Source organism: Microcaecilia unicolor, chromosome 4 (assembly GCF_901765095.1).
Source record: "Microcaecilia unicolor chromosome 4, aMicUni1.1, whole genome shotgun sequence".
Taxonomy (NCBI): domain Eukaryota; kingdom Metazoa; phylum Chordata; class Amphibia; order Gymnophiona; family Siphonopidae; genus Microcaecilia; species Microcaecilia unicolor.
In genome coordinates, this window is record NC_044034.1 from 212,841,451 (window position 1) to 212,867,694 (window position 26,244).

Here is a 26,244-nt window from a genome sequence, read left to right on the forward strand (position 1 = left end):
CAATCCCCCTGCCACCCAGGTAATGATGTAAGGATTCAGAAAGCCTTATTTCACCTACCACTGCCATGAGGCACTCAGATTCCCGCACCAGAGCAGCGGTGCTCAGAAGAGCTGAAAGGACCAGGATGGCACTCAGACACATCCCACTGAAGAATGCTGTGAAGACACAACAAACACAGATATCAGAGGCTAGCCACAACTGGAGCTTCAGGCAGCTCAAACATCTTTCAGAAGACGTGACTACACAAAGAAAATACAGGTAAATATTCAGTGGCGGCTAGACTAGGGGCCCTGCGGTAAATAAGTGGCCTGCGGTATCAGTAGAACAGGGCTTTCCCTCACGCTGAAGCCACTGTTACTGCAACTGTAAAAGGGCTGTATTTCCAATTTTCTGTATCAGTGGCCATGATCTAATTTCACTAAGCAACTAAACTTGTGGTGTGGATACACAACAATATTCAAAAAGAAACAAAGAATCCACTCAATGCAAAATGACTCACAGGGAAAAAGCCTCAAAGAGCTCTGAGACCAAAACTCGATCACACAGAGCTAAACGGACACTATGGTCCTCTCTTCATCATAGGCAAAAAACCCTGGTGCCACAGTACTAAACAAAATCCATTTGCTGTGGTCAAAAAACACTTTTCAATGTGTAAATTTTCTTTTGAAGTGAAAACAAAATATAGCTAGTTTTCTTGTGCATAAATCGCTACTTAAGCATAACAAGTTTTATTCATCGGATGCTGCTCCCGCTGTGCGGTCCTTCACATGCTGCCTTGAGCTGACGATGGCCAGCATTTCGCTACTTCTTCAGGGTCTCAGGCTGCAAATGGGACACCCGCACAGCTCCCTATTGCAGCGCACTACTTCTCCCTATGGCAGCGTACATTGGATAGCTTGTTATTGCACTAACCAATTAGCACTGGGATGCCTGCCCCCAAACACACCCCCAGTGCTAAAAACATATTTTACTCTTTTAGCACATGGGTAGCGTGTGCTGACACAAAAGTACTGTAGGGCGCCTGAGCGCACTCTGCGGTAGTGGATTTTAACCTGCAGTACGCACACATTAGGGCTTACCATAGTTTAGTAAAAGGGCCTCTCAGTTTAAAATCATACAGATCTTCAGCAATTAAATGCACCAATGACACAGCTGAAAATTCATGTATAATGTTAAACCAATATAGTAGGGGCATATAGTAGAGGCATTTTTAAATGGATACGATATCTGTTCAGCAGCTGCATTTCATCATTTATTTTATTTATTTATTTATTTATTTATTATATTTGTATCCCACATTTTCCCACCTATTTGCAGGCTCAATGTGGCTTACAGAGTTTGGTTATGACATAATCATTCCATGATATCAGATACAATTAGTGATGTACAAAGATTGAATAAGGGAAGAGAGAAGGAAGGTATTAGGTAGGATAGAAGGTGGACTTTAGTGATTGGGTGGATTGGTGAGGTAGTTGTGTAAGGCTACAGGTTCTCTTTGTAGGCCTTGTTGAAGAGATATGTCTTCAAAGATTTGCGGAAGTTAGTTATTTCATCGATCGCTTTCAGGGCTGTAGGTAATGCATTCCACAACTGCGTGCTCATGTAAGAAAAGGTGGTGGCGTGTATCAGCTTGTATTTCAGTCCTTTACAACTTGGGAAGTTCAGATTGAGAAATTTGCAGGATGACCTTTTGGCGTTTCTGTGAGGCAAGTCCACAAGGTTTAGCATGTAGATTGGGGTGTCTGCGTGAATGATTTTGTGTATAATCGTGCAGACCTTGAACACAATGCGTTCCTTGAGTGGGAGCCAGTGAAGTTTCTCTCTTAGGGGTTTAGCACTTTCATATTTAGTTTTTCCAAATATGAGTCTGGCGGTGGTATTCTGGGCTGTTTGGAGTTTTTTGATAGTCTGTTCTTTGCAGTCAGCATACAATGCGTTACAGTAGTCCAGATGACTTATTACCATTGACTGTACCAGGGTACGGAAGATATATCTCGGGAAGAAAGGTTTTACTCTTTTGAGTTTCCACATGGAGTGGAACATCTTTTTTGTTGTGTTCTTCACGTGAGCATCAAGTGTGAGATTTCGGTCAATGGTAACTCCAAGAATTTTTAGATTTTGTGTGACAGGGAAAGAACAGTATGGTGTGGTTATGGTGGAGTAGTTATTTTTGTTGTGTTGTGAGGTGAGTACAAGACATTGTGTTTTTTCTGCGTTGAGTTTTAGCTGGAATGCATCCGCCCAGGAGTGCATGATTTAGAGACTTTGGTTGATCTCGTTGGTTATTTCGTTTAGATCATGTTTGAATGGAATGTAAATCGTAACATCGTCTGCGTATATGTAGGGGTTAAGGTTTTGATTGGCTAGAAGTTTGGCTAAAGGTAACATCATTAGATTGAAGAGAGTTGGTGATAGAGGGGATCCTTGGGGAACTCCACATTCAGGTATCATTGACTAGATACCTCGGAACACTGGCCTCAACCATACCTCAGTTTAAAACATACAGGCATCCTTTTACTAAGGTGTGCTAACATCTTTAACACTCACTAATGATTAGCGTACGCTAAATGCTAAGCTAAGAAGCCCATAGGTAGAAAGTGGTCTTCTTAGCAATTCTTGCGCACACTAAATCTGTAGGGTTACCAACTGAATCTAGATTTGCCTGATAGGGTTGATCCAGTCCTGGGTGTACCCCATTGCATGCAGGGAGTTGTACTTCTGATCATTTCCCCATTGCATTCCCTAAGAAAAGCAAGACTACAAATCCCTACATGCAGTGGGGTAAACCCAGGACTGGACCAACCCTGTCAGGTGAATCTGGATCCATTTGGCAACACCTAGTTAGCACACCTTAGTAAAAGAACCCATAGACTTTTTTTCCTTCCTCTGCTTTCTTCCTTCATCTTTACTTTGATTATTGGCATTTCTTTCCTTTTCCTAACTTAGGGGCCCTTTTACTAAAAGTGTGGCAAGCCCATAACTGGCTTGCCGTGTGGTGATCCGGCATTGCCACCAGGCTACCGCAGCAGCCGCATGTTGCCTGGTTACCACCGGGTTAGCACAGTGGCCCTTATTGCCTCCTAAATAGGTGATACTAAGGGTTCCCCCCGGAAAATGGCTATGTGAGCTCACCTTGAGTATTGTGTTCAATTCTGGTTGCCGTATGTCAAAAAATATATAGCAGAATTAGAAAAGGTTCAAAGAACAGCAACCAAAATGATAAAGGGGATGGAACTCCTCTCATATGAGAAAAGGCTAAAGAGGTTAGGGCTATTCAGCTTGGAAAAGAGACGGATGAGGGAAGATATGATTGAAGTCTATAAAATCCTGAGTTGTTTAGAACAGGTAAAAGTGAATCAATTTTTCACTCTTTCAAAAAGTACAAAGACCAGGGGATACTCAATGAAATTACATGGATATACTTTTAAAACAAATACGAGGAAATAGTTTTTCATTCAAAGAATAATTACGCTCTGGAACTTGCTGCTGGAGGTTGTGATAACAGTGGTCAGCATATATAGGTTTAAGAAAGGTTTGGATAAATTCAAGGAGGAAAAGTCCATAGTCTGTTATTGAGATGGACATGGGGGAAGCCACTGCTGTCCCCGGGATTTATAGCATGCAATGTTGCTACTGTTTGAGATTCTAGATGGAATATTGCTACTAATTTGGGCTTCTGCTAATTATTTGTGACCTGGATTGGTCACTGTTGGAAGCAGGATACTGGTCTAGATGGACCATTGGTTTGACCAAGTATACCTGTTCTTATGTTCCTTTTTTAAAAAAAGGTATTTTACTCACTGCAGTAAAGGGGGGCCTCGGTGCACGGCAAACCCGTGAGCCGATGCCACCGCAGGGTTCCTTTTACCGCAGCTTATTAAAAGGACCCCTTAGATTGTAAACTGCTTTAAGCGTCCCCTCCTTAGGTGGTACATCAAGCACTCTATAAACAAGAAACAATCAGGCTCATTTTCGAAAGAGATGGACATCCAAAAAGTGACATAAATCGGCACTTGGATGTCCATCTCACAGAGACGTCCAAATCGGTATAAGCAAACCCCGATTTTGGATGTCTTTCTCAGAAGTCCGTCGCAAGGACGTCCAAATCTCAAGGGGGCGTATTGAAGGCGTAGTTAAGGTGGGACTTGGGCATTCCTAAGACTTGGACGTCTTTGAGCCATAATGGAACAAAGCAAAGATGTCCAGGACTAAAACTTGGACGTTTTCACCCAGAACTGTTTTTATTATGAATAAGGCACAAAAAGGTGCCCGAAATGACCAGATGAATCAGGGATGACCTCCCGTTACTCCCCCAGTGGTTACTATACCCTCCCAATCTCAAAAAACACGATTAGAAATATTACTTGCCAGCCTCAGATGTCATACTCAGGTCCATGACAGCGCATGCAGGTCTCTGGAGCAGTTTAGTAGTAGGTGCAGTGCACGTCAGACAGGTGGACCCAGGCCCACACCTCCCCTACCTGTTACATTTGTGGAGGAAACAGCGAGCCCTCCAAAACCCATCAGAAACCCTCTGTACCCACATATAGGTGCCCCCTTCACCCGTAAGGGCCATGGTAGTGGTGTACAGTTGGGGGTAGTGGGTTTTGGGGAGCTCAACACACAAGATAAGGGAGCTGTGTACCTGGGAGCATTTTATGAAGTCCACTGCAGTGCCCCCTAGGGTGCCCGATTGCTGTCCTGGCATGTCAGAGGGACCAGAGTACTAAAATGCTGGCTCCTCCCATGTCTAAATGGCTTGATTTTGGGCGTTTTAGACTTGGACGTTTTTGTTTTCGAAAATGGCCTAAAATCAAAGACGTCCAAATCCAAGGATGTCCATGGTATTTTCGAAAACAAAAGATGGACGTCCATCTTTTTCAAAAATGACCTTTTCACCGCCTCCAAATTTGGACGTTTTACAAAGACATCCAAATTCCAACTTAGACGTTTCTTTCGAAAATGCTCCTTAATATAACTTTGGCCATTTAATGGCCCTTTTAATAAGCTGTACTAGTAAATGGGCTTTGTGCATCCTAACACGGAACTTTCCCATGCCTTTTTCAGTTATTTCATTTTCTAGCCATATGCTAATGTTAACATTAGTGCGTGGCCACTGGAAAAAAAATTAACGCAAGAGCCCTTACCACTGTTCCCTCCAAGCTGAGCGGGTGTCCTCCAACTGCATTGCTGCCAGTGTGTGTGGGGGGGGGGGGGGGGGGGGGGGGGGGGGGGTGACACTTCAATATTGTGTTTTCATTTGCTAGGGACATCAGGTTCCCTGGAGTCCTACATAGCTTACCTGTACATTACTATTGAAAATGTGATAGTGAAACAGCACCCCCTACTGGCAGGAATGTAAATGGAGGACTCCCGCAGAGTTTAGAGGGAACAGTGGCCCTTTGTGGTAAGGGCTCCCACGTTAAGTCTACATTAAAGCGGCTAGGGATCTTCAGCTTGGAGAAAAGATAGCTGAGGGGAGATATGATAGAGGTCTATATAAAAATGAGTAGAGTGGAATGGGTAGATGTGAATCGCTTGTTTACTCTTTCCAAAAATTCTAGGACTAGGGGGCATGCAATGAAGCTACAAAGTGTAAATTTCAAACGAATCAGAGAAAATATTTCTTCACTTATTGTGTAATTAAACTCTGGAATTCGTTGCTAGAGAATGTAGTAAAAGCAGTTAGCTTAGCGGGGTTTAAAAAAAGGTTTGGATAGCTTCCTAAAAGAAAAGTCCATAAGCCATTATTAAAATGAACCTGGGGAAAATCCACTGCTTATTTCTAGGATAAGCAGCATAAAATGTATTTTACTATTTTGGGATCTTGCCAGGTACTTGTAACATAGATTGGCCACTGTCGCAGGGCCCACCCAAAATCTCAGGTCTGGCTACGCCACTGCTGTCGGAAACAGGATACTGGGCTTGATGGACCTTCGGTCTGTCCCAGTATGGCAATACTTATGTTCTTAACCAGTTAGCACGTGGTAATGTAATTGTGCTAACTGGTTAACTCTTCCTATACCCACTCTCCACCCATGCCATGCCCCCTTCTAAAAATAAATAGAAAAAAATATTAGCGTGCAATTAACACGTGCAAACAGGTAAGTTACTGCAGGACACTTTAGTGCATCCTGTGGTAAGTGTTTTTTGGTGTGCTAAGCCCATGTTAGGGCTTAGAACACCACAATAAAAGGGCCCTTTAATAATTTAAATTGCCAAAGTTACATATTTATCCAATGTGAATTTTTAAAAAAGCAGTTACATGGTTGGCATCACTACTGACTGCATAACTGCTTGTTAAATCACATCTAAAAAATTCTCTAGAGTATTTTGGATTCTGGGACAGGAGCTCCTGGACAGCCAGGTCACATGAATCACAGTACAAATGAGCTCTGACAGAAGAGTCACATATAGAGACATTATCTACAAATTAAATCGACACTTCATTGTATTTAGGAGCTCTTGAATAGAAAGCCGTCTACAGACCTACACTCGAGGCCCAGATGCACTAAGATCCCTGTTAAGAATCCATCCGTATTTTCAAATCGGTAAAAATTACCAATTTGGAAATACAGATGGATTCCCAAGAGAATTGCATGCAAATGAGCTGCTCATTGCTTTTGCGACATAGCTCATTTGCATGCGATATGGGGGAAGCCAGTTGGTCTGAGCATCCGCAGAACAGTCACTCAATAAGCATGGCTGCTCTGTGCATGCTCAGATGGCTCTCAAACATGCAGACAAGCTGTGCGTATGAAAGCCAGCGTAGCTTTATTTTTTCCTTTTCAGAAACTGTGATGTCGGGAGCCTTCACTTGCTGATTGTGGTGCTTGGAATAGTATCTTGATGTCCTTGGAAAACATATTTTACAGGTAAGCAACTTTGCATTCTGTTATGATTCTGCTAAGACAGGCAGGGGAATGACTGGGACTCGCATCTGATTGGCCTGATAGGGATTGAGCTGACATCTGAGGCCAGATCTATTTAAGCCTACCTCTCCCTTCAGTCTATGCTTTAGCGTTTGATCCTGGTCAGCTGAAGCCTGTTACCCTCTCTCTGTCTGTGCTAGTAGCACACCGTGCTTTCTTGGGAGTTGTTTTCTCCTCTCATTGCTCGTAGTTTCTCTGTGTGCTGGTTGTTCCCAGCGTATGCTTGTTTATTTCCCTAGCTAAGCTGCTTTCCCTGATTACCTGGCTTCTCTGCACCTGTGGGTGCTCTGTCTGCTCTGTCTCTGTGTGCTGGTTGTTCCCAGCGTATGCTTGTTTGTTACCCTAGCTAAGCTGCTTTCCCTGATTACCTGGCTTCCCTGCACCTGTGGGTGCTCTGTCTGCTCTGTCTCTGTGTGCTGCTGAGTTCTGGTAGGAACATTGTGTTTTTCCTTTGTTAGCTTTAAACCTTTGATTACAGTGTAAGCCCTACTTCTTCCTGACGTGAGTGTTGTTAGTAGCCCTTCCCTTTAGCCTGCTTTAACTCTTTGTCTGCTGTGCTTGTCTCCTGAGTCCTGTAAGCATTGCTCCTTATCTGTCAGGTGTATGTAAAGGCAGCTTTCCCTGTTTGCTTGCTTTTCCCTTTGTCTCTAGTATCTGTTATTTGACTCTGTGACACAGCCTTGTGTGTGGTTTCCCTTGACCCTTGAATGCTGAGTGACACAGTCCTGTGTATTCCGGCTTCCCTTAATCCTTGAGTGCTGTGTAGCACAGCCTTGTGTATTCCTATAGGTGGCTTCCCTTTTCCCATGGGTGTTGTGTGGCATAGCCTAGTGTATTTGTGTGCTGTATGGTATAGCCTAGTGTGTTCCTGTGGAGCTTCACTCCTATAGAGTCTGTGTCCCATTCTGTCCTTGGCTTTCTCTTCCCCTGGTCGTAGCCTGTACCTGCCAGCTTTTTGTCTGTTGCCCTTCCCTTGTGTCTCTAGCACTGTATGCGTTGCATGTGCTCCAGTCCCTCCTGGGACCCCTCATTGTGCTTTTTCAGTTCCCTAGTGTGTGACTCGGTTCCAGATCGGCCATGAGGCCCATACACTTGGACTCTGTACGAGTGGGTTCCTGTTCGGCCGTGAAACCCGCCTGAGTGATCTATCTCCCTTTTCTGCTGGTGTTGGTTGAGTATCCTGAGTGTGCAGGGCTTTGTGGCTGTGGGTTTGCATAGCACCTGTTTGGTCCAAAGACCCTTCCTAAGCTTCAGCCTAAGCTCAAGGGCTCACGAACGGATTAACATATTATTTGAGGAAAAGCAACGTAAATAGTCCTCATGTAAGGGAATCCCTAGCTATGTTGCCTTTAACAAAAAAAGAGGGAAATTAAAAAACAAGAGTGCCAAGGGGTAGCGACAGACTTGTTTGCAGTCACTTTTGTCCAGTCATTTTTTCTAGCAAAAAAGGTGCCAGTACTCAAATGTTAGGGGTTGGGTGATCACTGAGAGACCCATCCCACAACAGCTAGGCCTCCTGCAACCAGTAAGAGAATCTATGATGAGGCAGAATTGGTGTGTAGAGCCTGAGCTCTTTCATTAAAACTTGGGGTCCATGGGTCAATTTTAGCAGACAATGGAAAGGGTGTCGGTACTCAGTACTCCCAAGTACCCCCTCAAAAAAAGCCCTGCTTTTGTCATTCCAGATTCTTTTTTCCAAACCTGGAAACAATGGGCCTGTGGAAGGGGTGTGTCAGGAAAGGAGAGGATTGGGTTGTATCCTAAACCTCAAAGAAATTCCACCAAGCCTACTGTCGCATCTGGAATTCCTCTGTGCAGGCAGAATTCAATGTGGCAGCTCTGCTGATCTCTTCCATGGAAACCAACCCTGGGTGGGCCACTTATTCTACCATGGCTCTGACATTATGAACTTTGATGTGCCCTTCCAGCGACAAGCCCACCTGAGCTTAAAGAAAAGAGATACAATCTTCTATCAAATTAGAGAAAGTGTGCGAACTGCACAAGGTTACTGCAGTCCCAGGTTTATTTGGATCAAAAGAAAAAAGCTGGGTGGACTTTCTACAGGTTTTAATCTGCTTCAAGTGGAAGGATAAGGCTCTTTTGCAATACAATGGGCTGTGTCGGCATTGGCGCATGACAGCTGCTAGCGTGGCTTTGTAAACAGGGGGAAGGTGTGCAAAGAATATTCACCATGTAGCCTAAGAAAAAAGGTTGGAAGACTGACTAATTAAAGATTAGGCAGGAGCTTAAGGTACATGTTGAACAACACCGTATTGTTGAACAACTGTGTGTGGGATAGATCAGTCACTAAGGGGTCCTTTTATTAAGCTGTGGGAAAAAGGGCCCTACAGTAGTAGCAGGGGTCATTTTTCCCATGCAACAAGGCCCTTTTTACCACAGTGGGTAAAATGCCCCCCCAAAAATGGCCACACGGTAAGATAACCCTTACCACATGGCCATGCGGCAGGGAGCACTTACCGCCACCCATTGAGGTGGCAGTAAGGGCTCCCGCAGTGACCTGGCGGTAACCAGGCATTGCACAGCAATGACCATTACCATCGGGATAGTGCTGTGCTACAGAAAACATTTTCTGGAGCACTGGAAAAAGCACATGCTGCAGCTGAAACTACCATCAGCGGCCACGTGCCGATGGTAGTTCCGGATTAGCGAATGGTAAACCCACGTTGGGTTACTGCCACTTTGTAAAAGGCCCCCTAAGTCCTGGAATTCAATGACTGTGTGCTGATATGATGGTCACCAAACATAAGACCTAACCCAGGCAATTTTGTGAGAGTCTTATCAATAAGCATATACTCCTAGGTGTCTTATAAAATTGCATATATCAAATTAGTAATCATTCAGTTTCATCTTGCAAACATAGGAAGGAAAAAGCCTCAGAAGTACGTATTGGAGCACATGTCTTCAGTGCTCCGCACCATGCTGAGGTACTAAGACACAGCAAAGGCCATGATAGAAGGCTTCAATAGAAGGAAGCTCCGCAAAATCTGAACAAAAGCCTGTAGAGAGATGGGTTACCTTCTACATGGTGGTGGTATGCACTAATTGTGGAAGGATCTGAAAGATGCTCTCAGGCAGATATAATGAATTCTCAACATTCAGGCTGTAAGGGCCAGGGATCTGATGTTCGGAAGTGACAGTTCCTTGATTCAGTGTGGTTAGGGCTAGAGATGATCATAACCTAAACTGCAGGGGTTAGGTATATCGATGGTTTAAATCTTATTTATTGAGTCGAACGTTGTGTGTGCAAAGTGGCCAAACAGTGTCTTGGGTGGTAACCGTGGATAGAGGGTTCAGCCTTGTCGGCATTTCTATTCAACATCTATTTGGCTCCCTTAGGGAAGGTATTTTAGTTATTTAAAGTGTTCTTGTGACATTTGTGAGCCCTTGGCCCAGGGGTGGCTGCGTGAGAATCACACAACCACCTCTGGGTAGACCGAGTCCCATAGAGACAAGAGTATTTCAAAGAACTGGACTGGATTGCACATGGAGGTAAACTAAGGTAGCTTTAATGGCAGCAAAAAGAAACACAAGGCAACAGGCAAACAAACAGCTCAGCAATAACGTAAGAGAAGAGAGAACAATAAGCAGCTTAGCTGCACATCCTAACACTATCTAATGCAAAGCAAAACATTAAGCATACAATATAGGCAAATAGTAAGACAGCCTAGCTGTACAAGAAAAGCAAACACAAGAGCACAAGAGACTAGTCAAAGGCCCACCCTGGCGGGCAACGGAAAGCAGTAGCACTTAGCTGGAAGCGGTGTCAAAACTCTCATGTAAGCGCCTTAACTTCCACGTGGAAATCGAAGTATATTTAAGTGTTGTAAGGAGGGCAGGACAAGGCATGAAACTTAATTAATTTAACTAGCTGATCAGCGCTGTTAATTGGATGTTAACAAGCAATTATCAGCACTAATTGGCATTCATTAAGATTTAGGTGCACAACTCACTAAGCATATTCTGTAAGTTGCATAGTTGAAACGGGGGCTTGGCCATGGGCGGGTATGGGCATCTATGTGCATTGTTATAGAATACACCCATTCTGTGCCTAATTTAGGCATTGTCTGGAAAGGCATTCGGCGTATTCTATTTATCGCGTGGAAATTTAAGCCTATTCTATAAACTATAGGCATAGTTTATAGAATATGCCTAGGCGTACTTTTTTCCACATGGAATTTTCAGGCACCCTATATAGAATCTAGCCCTTAATGTGCAAGTGAATACTTACCTACATGAATGCCAGTGTTCTATAAATCTCATGCATATGGTGGACATTTAGATGCCAAGCTATAGAATGAGGGGGGTAATGCCGTGACTCATCCTTGTCCTGCCCTCCCTTCACCCCTTAATTATTTCCTATATAATGCTGGAGTTCCTTTCCTTTTCTATACTTTATTTAGTTTTGTAAACCGCTTTGATGTGTTGTGCTGACAGGCAGTATAGCAAATAGCCAATAAACATAAGTAGTAATGGGATGTTCAGAAAGATTTTTGGCCCATATAATTTTTGAAAATCTAGGATAGGCCAGTTGTACACTAGCAGCCAGTGGTATTGATCATCAGCCAGAGGTATTAGTCTGACAGACTTCTTTTCTTCAAAGAGGTCTTTGCCATTATGATACAGGTCAGAGTATTGAATTCATGTTTCTGCTATCAATAAATGGTCCATTATTCAAAACTATTTAAATGACCAGGTGTAGTACTTTTTAGTACCAATTCTCATATAAAGACTAGACCTACGTGATAGACTTCTTAACTGGCTATGAAGAACCATATAAAGATAGGACTGCGTTTTATGTGGTTATCTTAGTCGGTTAAGGGCCTTTGTTACCACACTGCGCTAACGATCCCAGCATGGCACTGCCGACAAACCCATTCACTCAAGAGCTTTTCTGGGCCTAAAGAAAATCTCTAGTGGTATTAATAACTAGTTGGATTATATTATTGCATCTTGAGGACTTAACATGTTATAGCTTATAACTTGAAATGTTAACTTAATTTCTCCATTTTGTTTTACGAGCTACCCCCCACGCTTGTTAGGGGTCTAAGAAAAAGATTTGCAATTGTCTTTATTAAGTTTCTCCGTTTCTTCTCTATTTTATATCTTTGTTTTTCTGTAACAAGTGTAGGTTGCTTGTGAGATATATTTTTCTTTAATTAAAATAATATAAATATATGGTACTAAGAAGTGCTATACCTGGGTGAAAAACTGATTTACAAAACTACTGCCTTATAATTAGACATTTGGAACTTTTGCTTTATTCCATTCGTACTTTAGTAGATTTGGTTGTATCTGGATTATGCCACTTGTTATTTAGTTCAGAAAGCATAATTGTATCACCAATAAGATACCATTCTACAAGTGAAAACCTAAGCAAGTAATCCACAGGCGACCTTAAAATTGTTCTGAAAAGTAATGCATCCATGTTTCTTTCTGAGTGTGTAAGGCGGACATGCATTGTCATTAGCTGTGCTTAGGATATACAATATTTGCATGTACATGAGGGCATGGCATTGCTTATCTTGAGTAACATTTACCCTCTCACTTCCTGACTAACCCAAACCACTAACTGAAATCTGCTGGGTAGCCTACTAGGCTCTAAGTTCTCTGGTCAGAGCAGGGCTACGCCCTCCCCAGAGAAAAACGAATGCACTGTTCAAAATGTAACACAGTCTTATTTCTGAGAGATAGAAAATATGCTTGACCGTCTATAGAACACATTTCCAGTAATATTTACCATACCTGCAATGTATCTTATCTATATTCTAACTGCATTATACATATACAGGCAGTATTAGCCTGTTCTTTATTCTGAGGGTGTATCTTGTGCACCCTGGAAGCAATTCTAGAACTAGGCCTCACAAATTTGGCACCTTGATGCTGCATGCCAAGCCTATAATGGTATCTGGGTGTATAATTTTACCACACCGCTCACTTAGGGTGTAAATACAAGGGGGCATGCACAGCTGGGCATGGGAAATGAGCTACATTTAAATGTGTACTTTACAGAATCCTGTAAGTTATGCACTAAAATGTTGCATGTACACATGCCCATTTATGCTAGTTATCGACACTGTGCAAGCGCACAGATGCCATCTTACACTAGTATTCTATAATGGAATCTGAGCATCCAAGTGGTTGCTTTTCTGCGAGAGGAGGAGGTTACCGAAGAGCTTAAGTATTTGCTGCTTTTCGTAAGGAAATTATTATGAAATGTGTCTAACTTGAGCACTTGGGTGTATGTTTATTAAGGTGCATTAGCGTTTTTAATGCGCCTTTAAAGTTAAGGCGCATTAAACGTTAACGCGCCAATACATTCCTGTGGGCACATTAGTGTTTAACGCACGTCGACCGTTAATGCACATTAAAAACACTAACATGCCTATAGCGTGCTTTAGTAAACATACCCCTTGAACTTTTGTTGAATTTGAGTATCAATCTGTCTTGAGCTGACTTGGCTTTTTAGAGCTTCTGTGTGTTTTCTTTTTGATTTTTTTAGGCAATTTGAATTTGCTGTTATAGTGTTTGTTTCAGCTGCTATCAGGTATATGTGCCTTTAAGGGACTCTGATACGAATATGTCCCTTTTAAGTTGCTTTTTAAGAGGCATATATAACAATATGGGCTCTGTTTACTAAGGTGCGCTAAAAATTAGCACGTGCTATGTTGATGCCAATAGGAATATTATGGGCATCTACATAGTTAGCGCATGTTAATGCTTAGCATGCACTAAAAACATTAGCGCACCTCTAGCATGACATGGAGGGACATAATTGAACAAAAACGTCTATCTCCATGGGCGTTTATCTCCGAGAACGGGTCCATGAAGGGGCGGACCGAACCGTATTTTTGAAAAAAATAGACGTCCATGTTTTATTCGACATTTTGTGAGCTGGGCGTTTTTGTTTTTCAGTGATAATGGAAAATGAAAGCGCCCAGCTCAAAAACGAATAAATCCAAGGCATTTGTTCGTGGGAGGGGCCAGGAGTCGTAGTGCACTGGTCCCCCTCACATGCCAGGACACCAACCGGGCACCCTAGGGGGCACTTTTACAAAAACAAAAAAAAAGGTAAAAGAGCTCCCAGGTGCATAGCACCCTTCCCTTGGGTGTTGAGCCCCCCAAATCCCCCTCAAAACCCACCGCCCACAAGTCTACACCATTACTATAGCCCTAAGGGTGAAGGGGGGCACCTACATGTGGGTACAGTGGGTTTGGGGGGCGGTTTGGAGGGCTCCCATTTACCAGCACAAGTGTAACAGGTGGGGGGGGGGGGGGTGGGTCTGGGTCCACCTGCCTGAAGTCCACTGCACCCCCTAATAACTGCTCCAGTAACTTGCATACTGCTGCCAGGGAGGTGGGTATGACATTTGAGGGTGAACATAAAAAGTTATGAAACGGCATATTTTTGTGGTGGGAGGGGGTTTGTGACCACTGGGGGAGTCAGGGGAGGTCATCCCCGACTCCCTCCAGTGGTCATCTGGTCATTTAGGGCACTTTTTGGGGCCCTATTCGTGAAAAAACAGGGTCCAGGAAAAGTGTCCTAAATTCTCGCTAAAAACGCATATTTTTTTCCATTATCGGCGAAAGGCGCCTATCTCTGATCGGCCGATAACCACGCCCCAGTTCCGCCTTCACCACGCCTTCGACACGCCCCCATCAACTTTGTCCGCATCCGCGACGGACTGCAGTTGAAAACGTCCAAATTCGGCTTTCGATTATACCGCTTTATTTGTTTTTGTGAGATAAACGTCTATCTCCCGATTTGGGTCACAATGGGGCTCATTTTCAAAGCACTTAGACTTACAAAGTTCCATAGGTTACAATGGAACTTTGTAAGTCTAAGTGCTTTGAAAATACGCCTCAATATAGGCGTTTTACTATTTTGATTATAAGCTGGTTAGTAAACAGGGCCCTATGTTTTGTATGTATGTTTTTTGAAGATTAATAATTGAATGTGTCTTAACATACTGAGGGGTCCTTTTACTAAGGTGCGCTGAAAAGTGGCCTGTGCTAGTGTAGGCGAGTGTTTTGGACGCGCGCAGATCTATTTTTGAGTGCACCTGTAAAAAATGCCTTTTTTCGGGGGCCGAAAATGGACAAGCGGCAAAATGAAAATTGGCGTACGTCCATTTTGGGTCTGAGACCTTACCGCCATCCATTCACTTAGCAGTAAGGTCTCACGTATTAACCGGGTAGTGTTCAAATGCCGATTACTGCCCGCATAGTGGACACACGTAAAAAATGAAATTACCACCCGGGCCACGCGGTAGCTGGGCAGTAATTCCAAATTGAGGCATGCTCGGCACACGTAGGTGCGTACGCGGCTTAGTAAAAGGGCCCCTGACTGAATAATATTTTTATGCTTATGTTGTTAATTAACATATGTCTGTACTTGTTTTTGGGTTAGTTTTTATTTGGATTACTTCCTTTTAACTGGATTAATAATTTATTATATTATTATTTAATTAATATGTTTTTTAAATTATTTATTTGTTTTTTTTTATGTGTTTTTTTTTTTATAGTGGAATGATAAGCCCCTGACACAGCCTCTGGGAGGTGAAAAGTGACCATATCGGGCAATTGATTTTAATAAGAAGTGTATTTCTACTTTCACTCTGGTCTGCATTACTCTCCTGTGGATTATCTGCATGTATATCACAGCCTCTATTGTTCCATATAAAGGATTTTCATGCATAAAAGGGTTTTAAAAAATTACCCCAGGGATTATGCAGGGCGAGAAGGCGGCACATATTTTTTTATGTGACTTATGTGTAGCCATGTTTTGCAATAGAGTATGGGCACAACTGACTGCCACTGGAAGATGTCACCAAAGTCAGAGTTTTGTCCATGCTCAAAGCATAGCAGAAAGATCCAGAATTTTGACACTCATTCTAAGGTGCTCATTTTCAAAGCAGATGGATGCCTCAAAATGCCTTAAAAATGTTCATCTGCTAAAAAAAGTCCAAATCCCGATTTTGGAAAGTCAGAATCTGGATGTTTCACACTGCAGTTTGTCCAAATAGCGAGGAGAGAGGGGGGCTGGCGTTGTGGGCATGTTTTGAGCGGGACTAGGGAAGGTCCAAAAATAGGATGCCCAACAGAGACTTTAGAATGAAAAGAAACGTCCATGTCTACAAAGAAAGACGTTTTTATCTAAACTTGTTTCCAGGGCTGCAGAGAGACTGAACTGAGCCCGGGGCAGGGCTGCTTCCGGGCCCCCCCCCCCAATCATCATCCACTGCCGCCTCCTCCCCAATCGCTGCCGCAACAGGATTGAAATACCTTGTCTGGTGGGGATCCAGAGGCCCAGCCAGCAGAAGATGTCTTCCTCCAGTGCTGACTCTTTACTCTGCCGACTGCCTGCCCCTGCAGTTGCTTTTCCTCTCAGGGCATGCTCGGTTTCAAAACCGAGCATGCGCGCATGAGAGGAAAAGCAGCCACTCAGCAAGCAATGGGCAGAAGAGCAGCGCTGAAGGAAGACCTGCAGTGTCTGCTCCTCTGGGTCCTCCCCAGCCTCCAAGGGGGGCCCGGCACTGGAGTTTTCTCTCTCCTGCTCCTGTCGGGATGCGATCACTCGGGTCCTGTCAGGAGCAGGAGAGAGAGAGAGACCCCAGCGCTGGGCCCCCCTTGGAGGCCCGGGCCTGGGGAATTTTGCCCCTCCCACTCTCGGCAGCCCTGCTTGTTTCCATCACATCCAAGTTACAAAAAGGTGCTCTGATGGAGCAGATGACCACTGGAGGGATTAAGGCATGGACCCTCCTTAATCCCCCAGTGATTGCTGCCCCACCCCTCTCTCCCATGAAAGTGAAACCAGAAAGGAAAACCAGGCTGTATATCAGCTGCAGATATTTTAGCCATTCTGAACAAAGGAGCAAGCAGATCAGAGGAGCAGTCTAGCAGAAAGTACAGTGGACTGTAAACCAAGTGCATGGGTTCAAATCCCACTATAACTCTATTAGTTTTTTTTTTCCTGGGACTCCTTCCAGGAAAAGAAAAATATTTACCGTACCTAGAGCAGGGGCGTAGCCAGACTTCGGCGGGAGGGGGGTCCAGAGCTCAGGTGAGGGGGGTTTCGGCAGGAAAAAACAAAAGGGAGAGAGACTTGGCAAAGTGGTAATTTTTAACTTTGAATGGGCTGTGTCGGAATTAGTGTGGCTTTGTAAAAAAAAAAGGGTGGGGGTTAACACATTAATCGTGTTATTAACGTGTTAAATGTGCAGCCCTAATAATATATTTTTCCTGGTTTCGTAAAGGATAATAAAATATTTCATTCTCTTTTGTTTTCTTCTGCCTGTAATGTGTTGGCAACACTCTAATCAATATGATTTTAAATACTAGAATATTTTGGAATTCTTCAGATATATTTAAATGAGTAACACATTTCAGTCACATGTATAATCCTTATGATCCAACACACTGTACAGAATGGTGTATATATAAAACATTTCTCTGATAGAGGTGTACTAAATCTCAGGGGATTTGCCTTCTATAAACTAATGCTGGGCATTAATGGAGAGATGAAAAATCACTTACCCGTGCTGTGAATGATTCGGTAGGCATTGGTCTCTGAGGTCACATCACTGATTACTGTGAAATGGTTGCTGTAGCGGGTAACAATGGTCAGTATGCTCACAGCTAGACCCAGGAGCTGAAAAATAGGAGATGATCACAAGTTGGGAAAAGAGTGGATTTAATAAATAGGAAAATAACCATGTAATAGAGTAACCAAGGGCTTTCAACTTTGCTGAATTAAATGTGTCCTCCAAACTCTTTTGCAGTCAGCAGTCAGCTCTGAAGGGAAGTATATGAACTGCAGTGATGTGGAAGTGAAGTTCATATAGTAGGAATTATGCCTGGTCTGTATACAGAGTATTTTTCCATACTGTTAGACTAATACTCTTTCCCCATACATCTGTCGTAATATAGATTGATAAAATGTAGGAAAGACTGATGAGTGATCTTGAAAAAAAACACTGAAGGACAGGAAAACAATGGAAAATCATTTATGTTAAGAAATGATCTGCATGAGATTTGGCACCAGTCTGGCAGCTGCTGCGGTTACTTTTGTTAAGTAGACCTGAACTATTTTTTTAATGGTTTCATCTAGACTTTTGCCTTGCATATGTGACAGACCCCTGACACAGGTGCTGTGATTTATTTATTTATTACATTTGTATCCCACATTTTCCCGCATAGCAATAGGCTCAATGTGGCTTACAGGTTCTGGAGAGGAGAGTACCAACTCCGGGAATGTATACAGAGTGGAAAACAGAGTAACAGTAGGTGCATGGAAGCTTAATAATAATAATAATAAGAAGAAGAAGAAGAAGAAGAAACATGCTGAAACACGGCCCATGTCAGATCTTTGAATAAAGAACTATTGAGGGGCATAATCGAACGCGAATGCCCATCTATGTCCGAGAACAGGTACGTGAAGGGGCGGGACAGACTGTATTTTCGAAAAAAATGGGCGTCCATCTTTTTTTCGATAATATGGTTTGTCCCTGGCAAATGCATCGGATTTGTGCGGATTTGAGCTGGGCGGTTTCGTTTTCCAGCGATAATGGAAACCAAAGGCGCCCAGCTCAAAAACGAACAAAGCCAAGGCATTGGGCTGTAGGAGGGGCCAGGATTCGTAGTGCACTGGTCCCCCTCACATGCCAGGACACCAACCGGGCACCCTAGGGGGCACTTGTAAAACGTAAAAAAAAAATTAAATACCTCCCAAGTCCATAGTTCCCACCCCTTGGGTGCTGAGCCCCTCAAATTCCCCCCAAAACCCACTGCCCACAACTCTACACCATTACCATAGCCCTTATGGCTGAAGGGGAGCACCTACATGTGGGTACAGTGGGTTTTGGGGGCGGTTTGGAGGGCTCCCATTTACCAGCACAAGTGTAACAGGTGGGGGGGGGGGCCTGGGTCCACCTGCCTGAAGTGCACTGCACCCACTAACAACTGCTCCAGGGACCTGCATACTGCTGTGATGGAGCTGGGTATGGCATTTGAGGGTGGCAAACAAACTAGCAGATCAGTATAATATCCAAAAAGACTTTATTGAAGATACTGTATATGAAACAAATGCCCGACACTGGCCGTGTTTCGCCCAACAATAAATAAATAGTGAAGTAAGTAATAAATCTCAAATGATGAAGTGGAAACGAATGTATGAGTCAATGGGACACCTTCTTATTTGAGAAAGGCTACTATATTATGGATTAATGTGCAATACAATATGTAGGTCATGTGAATAATGCTAATGCTCTTTAAAAATGATGATCGTTTCCACTTCATCATTTGAGATTTATTATTTACTTCACTATTTATTATTTTTCCATTATTGTTTTATTACTTTTTCATCATTGAAATTCAGCACTACATTCTTGATGTTGTGGTCCAGTGCCAATAAGGATCTCTGCAGTAACCAGATTTTGAAACTGAGGTGTGATTATCTAATGGATCTAGATGAAGACACCTCAGGGAAGTCTGAGCTATGAAAGATGACCCAAACACAATACTCACTCTTAATTAAGATCAGATCATGTATTGCTATTTTGAAAGGTAACAAAACACAACCAGATAATGCTGCTGAAAATCTCAGCATTCTCTGGATAGTGCTGAGATGGTCTATAACAGAGCTAGAAGTTATCCAGGTACCACTAGTTTTCAGTGCCCATACCCAGTTAACAATGAGGGGCGCTTTGATATAGGCATCCCAATGCAGCACGGGGAGCACCTACTTTGTAATAGCATCTGGAATACAGTTAGATTCAGCACTTACTCTGATTCCCCAAATCCAAGCAACCTTCAAGAGCTGCTTCTACTATTTGCGACAGCTACGTTGCCTCTCTCCTTACATTGAGAAGGTAAATCTTATCCCAGTTGTGCATGCCATGGTAACATCAAGACTGGATTACTGCAACGCACTATACAATGGTCTGACTACAAAGGGCCTGCACCAGCTCCAGTTGATTCAGAATGCAGCAGACTCATAGAAGGTTGCAAGCGACGTGACCACATCACACCATTTTTGCAAAAACTTCATTGGCTACCAGTATAATACAGGGCTAAATTTAAAACTCTATGTCTGATCTTCAAGGCCCTGAAAGGAAATGGCCCCGAGTATCTGAAGAATAGGATGATCCGCCACATGCCGCCAAGGACACTAAGGTCCTCCCAAGGACTTTCACTAACCACACCCTCTCCAAAAGACATTACACGATGTGATACCCGCAAGTGAGTCTTCTCCGGAGTAGCCCCCACACTCTGGAATACATTGCCTGAAAAGCTCTGCTTAACACAAGACTACCTCTATTTGAGGAAGCAGGTGAAAGCTTGGCTCTTCAACCAAGCCTTTAACGGAAGAAGTAACTAACTTGTTAGTCTCACTCAGACGCACAAGGATTGACTAGGGCTGCACATACTGCAGCGGGACATGTTTATCCACTCCTACCCTAGCTGAGATAATATTTAACCTCACGTGCAACTTTCTGCAAATCAATCACCTTACTTTCTAATTCTTCCTACTTTCTTACTCATCTATATGTTACAACTTTGTCTTACCCTTCACTACCAATTATAATGTTCTAGTGCATATTGTGTTGTCATTGCAAGTAGTATACCATGCCATACTTTGTTTTGTTGTTCGAATATTTTTACTGCTCTAATTGCCTCCTGCTTATGTTTGATCTATTCTTACACGGCCTTGAGTGAATTCCTTCAAAAAGGCGGTAAATAAATCCTAATAAATAAATAAATACATCTGGGTGTCCAAATTCCATTACAGAATTACTAGTGTAAATACACTTTAGTGTGTTTAAATGTAGGTGCGCCTACTTACATCAGGTCTATGGCAGGCGTAAATGGACACATGTAAGTGTGGAAAGTATTCTATAAATTGTGCAGGTAAGTGTGAGCACTAAAATGACACAGCACATAATTGTCAGATATGGATGTCCATGTCATTTACTTTATTTTGGATTTGCTCAAACCTTTTTCAATAGTAGCTCAAGGCATAGGCGTAGTTTGACTGTTTCATTTGGGGGGGCAAAAAAATGGGCGGAGCATATTAGCATATCATTTGCATATATACATATGCAAATGAATATGCTAATATGGAGGAAGGAAATGAAATTTACAGGCAAAATATCACAGATGCACATTTCAAAAAGCTGACACATTTCAATTAATAAATTATGAATAAAATAAACTTTTATTTACCTTTGTTGTCTGATCATGTAGTTTTTCTATTCGCTTTGATCCCAGTGTCTTCTGTTTTATGCAGTGTCTTCTTTCCAGTAGGCTTCCCTCTGCTCCCCACCCTCCCAGTCCCATCCATCTCTTGCTCCTTCCCTCTGCTCCCCACACCTCCCAGTCCCATCCATCTTCTGTTCCTTCCCTCTGCTCACCATCCCTCCGTCCCATCCATCTTCTGCTCCTTCCCTCTGCTGTGCCTGACCTCTCCCAATCCCATCCATCTCCTGGTCCATCCCTCTGCTCCCCACCCCTCGCAGTCCCATCCATCTCTTGCTCCTTCCCTCTGCTCCCCACCCCTCCCAGTCCCAACCATCTCTTGCTCCTTCCCGCTGCTCCCCACCCCTCCCAGTCCCATCCATCTCCTGCTCCTTCCCTCTGCTCACCTCCTTTCCCAGTCCAATCCAATTCCTGGTTCTTCCCTCTGCTCCCCACCCACCCCTCCCAGTCCCATCCATCTCTTGCTCCTAACCTCTGCTCCCCACCCCTCCCAGTCCCATCCATCTTCTGTTCCTTCCCTCTGCTCACCATCCCTCTGTCCCATCCATCTCTTGCTCCTTCCCTCTGCTGTGCCTGACCTCTCCAAATCCCATCCATCTCCTGGTCCATCCCTCTGCTCCCCACCCCTCGCAGTCCCATCCATCTTCTGTTCCTTCCCTCTGCTCACCTCCTTTCCCAGTCCAATCCAATTCCTGGTCCTTCCCTCTGCTCCCCACCCACCCCTCCCAGTCCCATCCATCTCTTGCTCCTTCCCTCTGCTCCCCACCCCTCCCAGTCCCATCCATCTCCTGCTCCTTCCCTCTGCTTCCCACCCACCCCTCCCAGTCCCATCCATCTCCTGCTCCTTCCCTCTGCTCACCTCCTTTCCCAGTCCAATCCAATTCCTGGTCCTTCCCTCTGCTCCCCACCCACCCCTCCCAGTCCCATCCATCTCTTGCTCCTTCCCTCTGCTTCCCACCCCTCCCAGTCCCATCCATCTCCTGCTCCTTCCCACTGCTTCCCACCCTCCCCGTCCCATCCATCTCCTGCTCCTTCCCTCTGCTTCCCACCCTCCCAGTCCCATCCAATTCCTGGTCCTTCCCTCTGCTCCCCACCCACCCCTCCCAGTCCCATCCATCTCTTGCTCCTTCCCTCTGCTTCCCACCCCTCCCAGTCCCATCCATCTCCTGCTCCTTCCCACTGCTTCCCACCCTCCCAGTCCCATCCATCTCCTGCTCCTTCACTCTGCTTCCCACCCTCCCAGTCCCATCCAATTCCTGGTCCTTCCCTCTGCTCCCCACCCCTCCCAATCCCATCCATCTCCTGCTCCTTCCCACTGCTTCCCACCCTCCCAGTCCCATCCATCTCCTGCTCCTTCACTCTGCTTCCCACCCTCCCAGTCCCATCCAATTCCTGGTCCTTCCCTCTGCTCCCCACCCACCCACCCCTCCCAGTCCCATCCATCTCTTGCTCCTTCCCTCTGCTCCCCACCCCTCCCAGTCCCATCCATCTCCTGCTCCTTCCCTCTGCTTCCCACCCACCCCTCCCAGTCCCATCCATCTCCTGGTCCTTCCCTCTGCTCACCTCCTTTCCCAGTCCAATCCAATTCCTGGTCCTTCCCTCTGCTCCCCACCCACCCCTCCCAGTCCCATCCATCTCTTGCTCCTTCCCTCTGCTTCCCACCCCTCCCAGTCCCATCCATCTCCTGCTCCTTCCCACTGCTTCCCACCCTCCCCGTCCCATCCATCTCCTGCTCCTTCACTCTGCTTCCCACCCTCCCAGTCCCATCCAATTCCTGGTCCTTCCCTCTGCTCCCCACCCACCCCTCCCAGTCCCATCCATCTCTTGCTCCTTCCCTCTGCTTCCCACCCCTCCCAGTCCCATCCATCTCCTGCTCCTTCCCACTGCTTCCCACCCTCCCAGTCCCATCCATCTCCTGCTCCTTCACTCTGCTTCCCACCCTCCCAGTCCCATCCAATTCCTGGTCCTTCCCTCTGCTCCCCACCCCTCCCAATCCCATCCATCTCCTGCTCCTTCCCACTGCTTCCCACCCTCCCAGTCCCATCCAATTCCTGGTCCTTCCCTCTGCTCCCCACCCACCCACCCCTCCCAGTCCCATCCATCTCTTGCTCCTTCCCTCTGCTTCCCACCCTCCCAGTCCCATCCATCTCTTACTCCTTCCCTCTGCTCTCCACCCTCCCAGTCCCATTCATCTTCCCTCTGCTCCCCCCCCCCACCGCGAGGTCCAGGATCGTGACTCCGTTTACCCCCTCTCTTCCTCCCTCCGTCCGTGCAGGCAGCAGTCTTCTTCAACCTTTCTGTGCTCCTGGCAGCGGTAGCGACGTACACGCTGCCTTCGGTCTGCCCCGGAAGCCTTCTCTTCAAGTTCCTGTTCCTACCTATGCGGGAACAAGAACTTGAAGAGAAGGCTTCGGGGCAGAGCTGAAGGCAGCGTGTACGTCGCTACCGCTGCCAGGAACAAGAAAGGCTTAGAGAAGATTGGTGCTGCCTGCGCCGGAGGGTAGGAAGAGAGGGGGTAGATAGACACGCTCGTCTCCGTCCGCTTCGCTGCTTCCCTGCCCTGTCTGCGTCCCGCCTTCCTCTGATGTCATTTCCTTTCGGGCGGGATGCAGACAGAGAGGGCAGGGAAGCAGCGAAGCGGACGGAGACGAGCGCGTCCCTCAGGTGCCTGCTTGTTTTTTTTTTTTTTTTTTCCATTCTAGCGCCAGTCCACGTCCTCGTCGTTTGGGGGGGCATTGCCCCCCCTCGCCCCCCCCAGTCTACGCCTATGGCTCAAGGTGAGTTACTTTCAGGTACACTGGGTATTTCCCTGCCCCAGGAGGGCTTACAATCTAAGCTTGTACCTGAGGCAATGGAGAGTTAAGTGACTTGCCCAAGATCACAAGGAGTAGCAGTGGGATTTGAACCGGCCACCTATGGATATCAAGGCTGGTGCTCTAACCGCTAGGCCACTCCTCCACTTTAGAACAGGATCTGCTGACATACAATGAATCGAGTAGGCAGGCGACTCACAAGATCCAGCACAGAATAAAAAAAGAAGTAAATCGCCAAAAAGTTTCAGAATTTATTAATCACAAAATCTTATATGTATGAGCCCGATACAGCCACGTTTCGCCCTCGTAAAGGGCTGCGTCAGGGGCTTTATATACCAACCCAGTGGTGCAGTCAGCTTCTCTCTTGCTTGTTTATGAAAGCTTTTTGGTGATTAGCTTCTTTTTTTACTCTCTGCTGACATACAGCCTTTTCTAAAGCACAAGAAAATGGGCGTCCAAGTGCTGGCTACTTCCAGCATGAACTTCCATTTTACAAACTGAATCATCCAAGCTATGGATGGGGCAAAATAAGGGATATGGATGTCTGTGTGGCAGCAGAGGAACATCCATATTATACCAGAGGTGTAGTCAGGCTCAGTATTTTGGATGGGTCCAGAGTTAACTTGGATGGGCCCTTCAATATCACTCAATGCCATGCCACGCCACGCCACGCCATGCCATGCCCCCTCCCCACCAGAGATACTAAAAAATTATAGTTTTTTTTCACTTACCCCAAATCAACATCTTTCCTTCCCTGCGGCGTCCCAGCATCTGCCCGCCCGTCGCTGAACCCCATCCCTACCCGGTATACCTTACAGACATTCCCGGCACCTGCAGTGATTCTTATTGCTGCCTGTGTCAGCCCTGCAGGTTTGAGGCTTCCATCGGCCAGGTCCCACCAGACAGGAAACAGGAAATTATGTTAGCGAAGGCGGGACCCAGCCAATGGAAGCCTCAAGCCTTCTTATAAAATTACCTCACGAATAAAAGTCCACGCAATGATCAGTATATGCATCCTTTTTATGCTTTGGGTGGAGTTGTGATCTGTGCTTCTTATCCCTTAACATTTATATCCACAGCTTCACTGTAGGCGGGGTATCTGCAGGAGTTGTTGGTTATATTATAAAGATACACAGATATTTTTACCAAAATAGTCAACAAATAGGCGTCTTCTTGCTCTTTCAACCTAGGTGACCTCTTATGAAATTACCCTTTATGGGGTGGTTCTGTAACTGCCTCCTTTTAGGCACCTCAATGCTGGGTAGTGAAAGTCTATTCTTAATGGCACCTGGGATAGAGAATGACATAGGGATAGGTACTCGAGGTGACCGCAGGACGGGAACAGAGCCAAACTTTGTCCCCGTGTCATTCTTTACTTTGAAAGCTGTTAATAAATTTGAAAGTTAATTATGTTCAAGTAATACAGACGACAATGTCTTCATTTTGTGCAAAAACAAGCAAAAGTGCTGGCCACAATTTTGCACTGGGGATCCTGTGCATTCTTGCTACCAGCACATCTTCTGAGAAGACATTTTCTATTGCAGAAAGGGCTGTGGAAGACAGGAGAGCTAGACTGAATCCTGAGATTGTTGATGACTTCTTATTCATCCACAGATTAAAAAATCATAACAGTGCTTCATAGGGCATATTTATCACCTAGGGTATACAGAATGGGTTGTATTTTGTACCCTGGACATTTTAACAGGGTGGATTAGGGTTCCTTGGGGTAGTAGAAGTCAGCTATTGGCGGAGTTGAAAGGGTAGAGGGTGATGAAGGGGGTTATAGTTGCTCATTGTTATTATTGTTTTCTATTTGTGATTTATAAACAACAGTTGCACAGAATATTGTTTCTTTTTATGCTTTAATAAAAAGATTTAAATATAAAATCGTAAGTGTTTGAAGCTTCTGCAGATGAGGACAGAGCCCGCGGAGACGGGACAGGGACAAACGTTGTCCCCCATGCCATTCTCTAATCTGAGTGCCCAGATTCTGTTATAAAATACTAGAGTAACTGGGCACTGGCGCATCCAACATTTACATGTCTCGCAATTACACCAGCCATAGATACGACATAACTTCGGTCTCATACATGTAGTAACAGCACCTGTCAACTTCCAATATTCTGTAAGTTACATGCGTAAGTAGCAGCTCCCCCTGAGTTTACACACTATGCCACATTTGCAGGCCCTTACAAATAGCGCTTAGTCTCCCTTCTGTCACTTG

At 44.9% G+C, this 26,244-nt stretch overlaps 1 protein-coding gene across 1 annotated transcript in view; it reads right to left on the reverse strand.

Annotated features, from left to right (window-relative positions):
• TSPAN32 (tetraspanin 32) overlaps positions 1 to 26,244 on the reverse strand; it is a 133,016-nt gene that overhangs the window by 61,804 nt on the left and 44,968 nt on the right. The window contains exons 3-4 of the mRNA XM_030201214.1: positions 17,488 to 17,602; positions 59 to 156 (exon numbers count right to left, since the gene is read on the reverse strand). Coding sequence (XP_030057074.1) covers positions 59 to 156; positions 17,488 to 17,602 — 213 coding nt within the window. The remainder of the gene's footprint in view (positions 1 to 58; positions 157 to 17,487; positions 17,603 to 26,244) is intronic.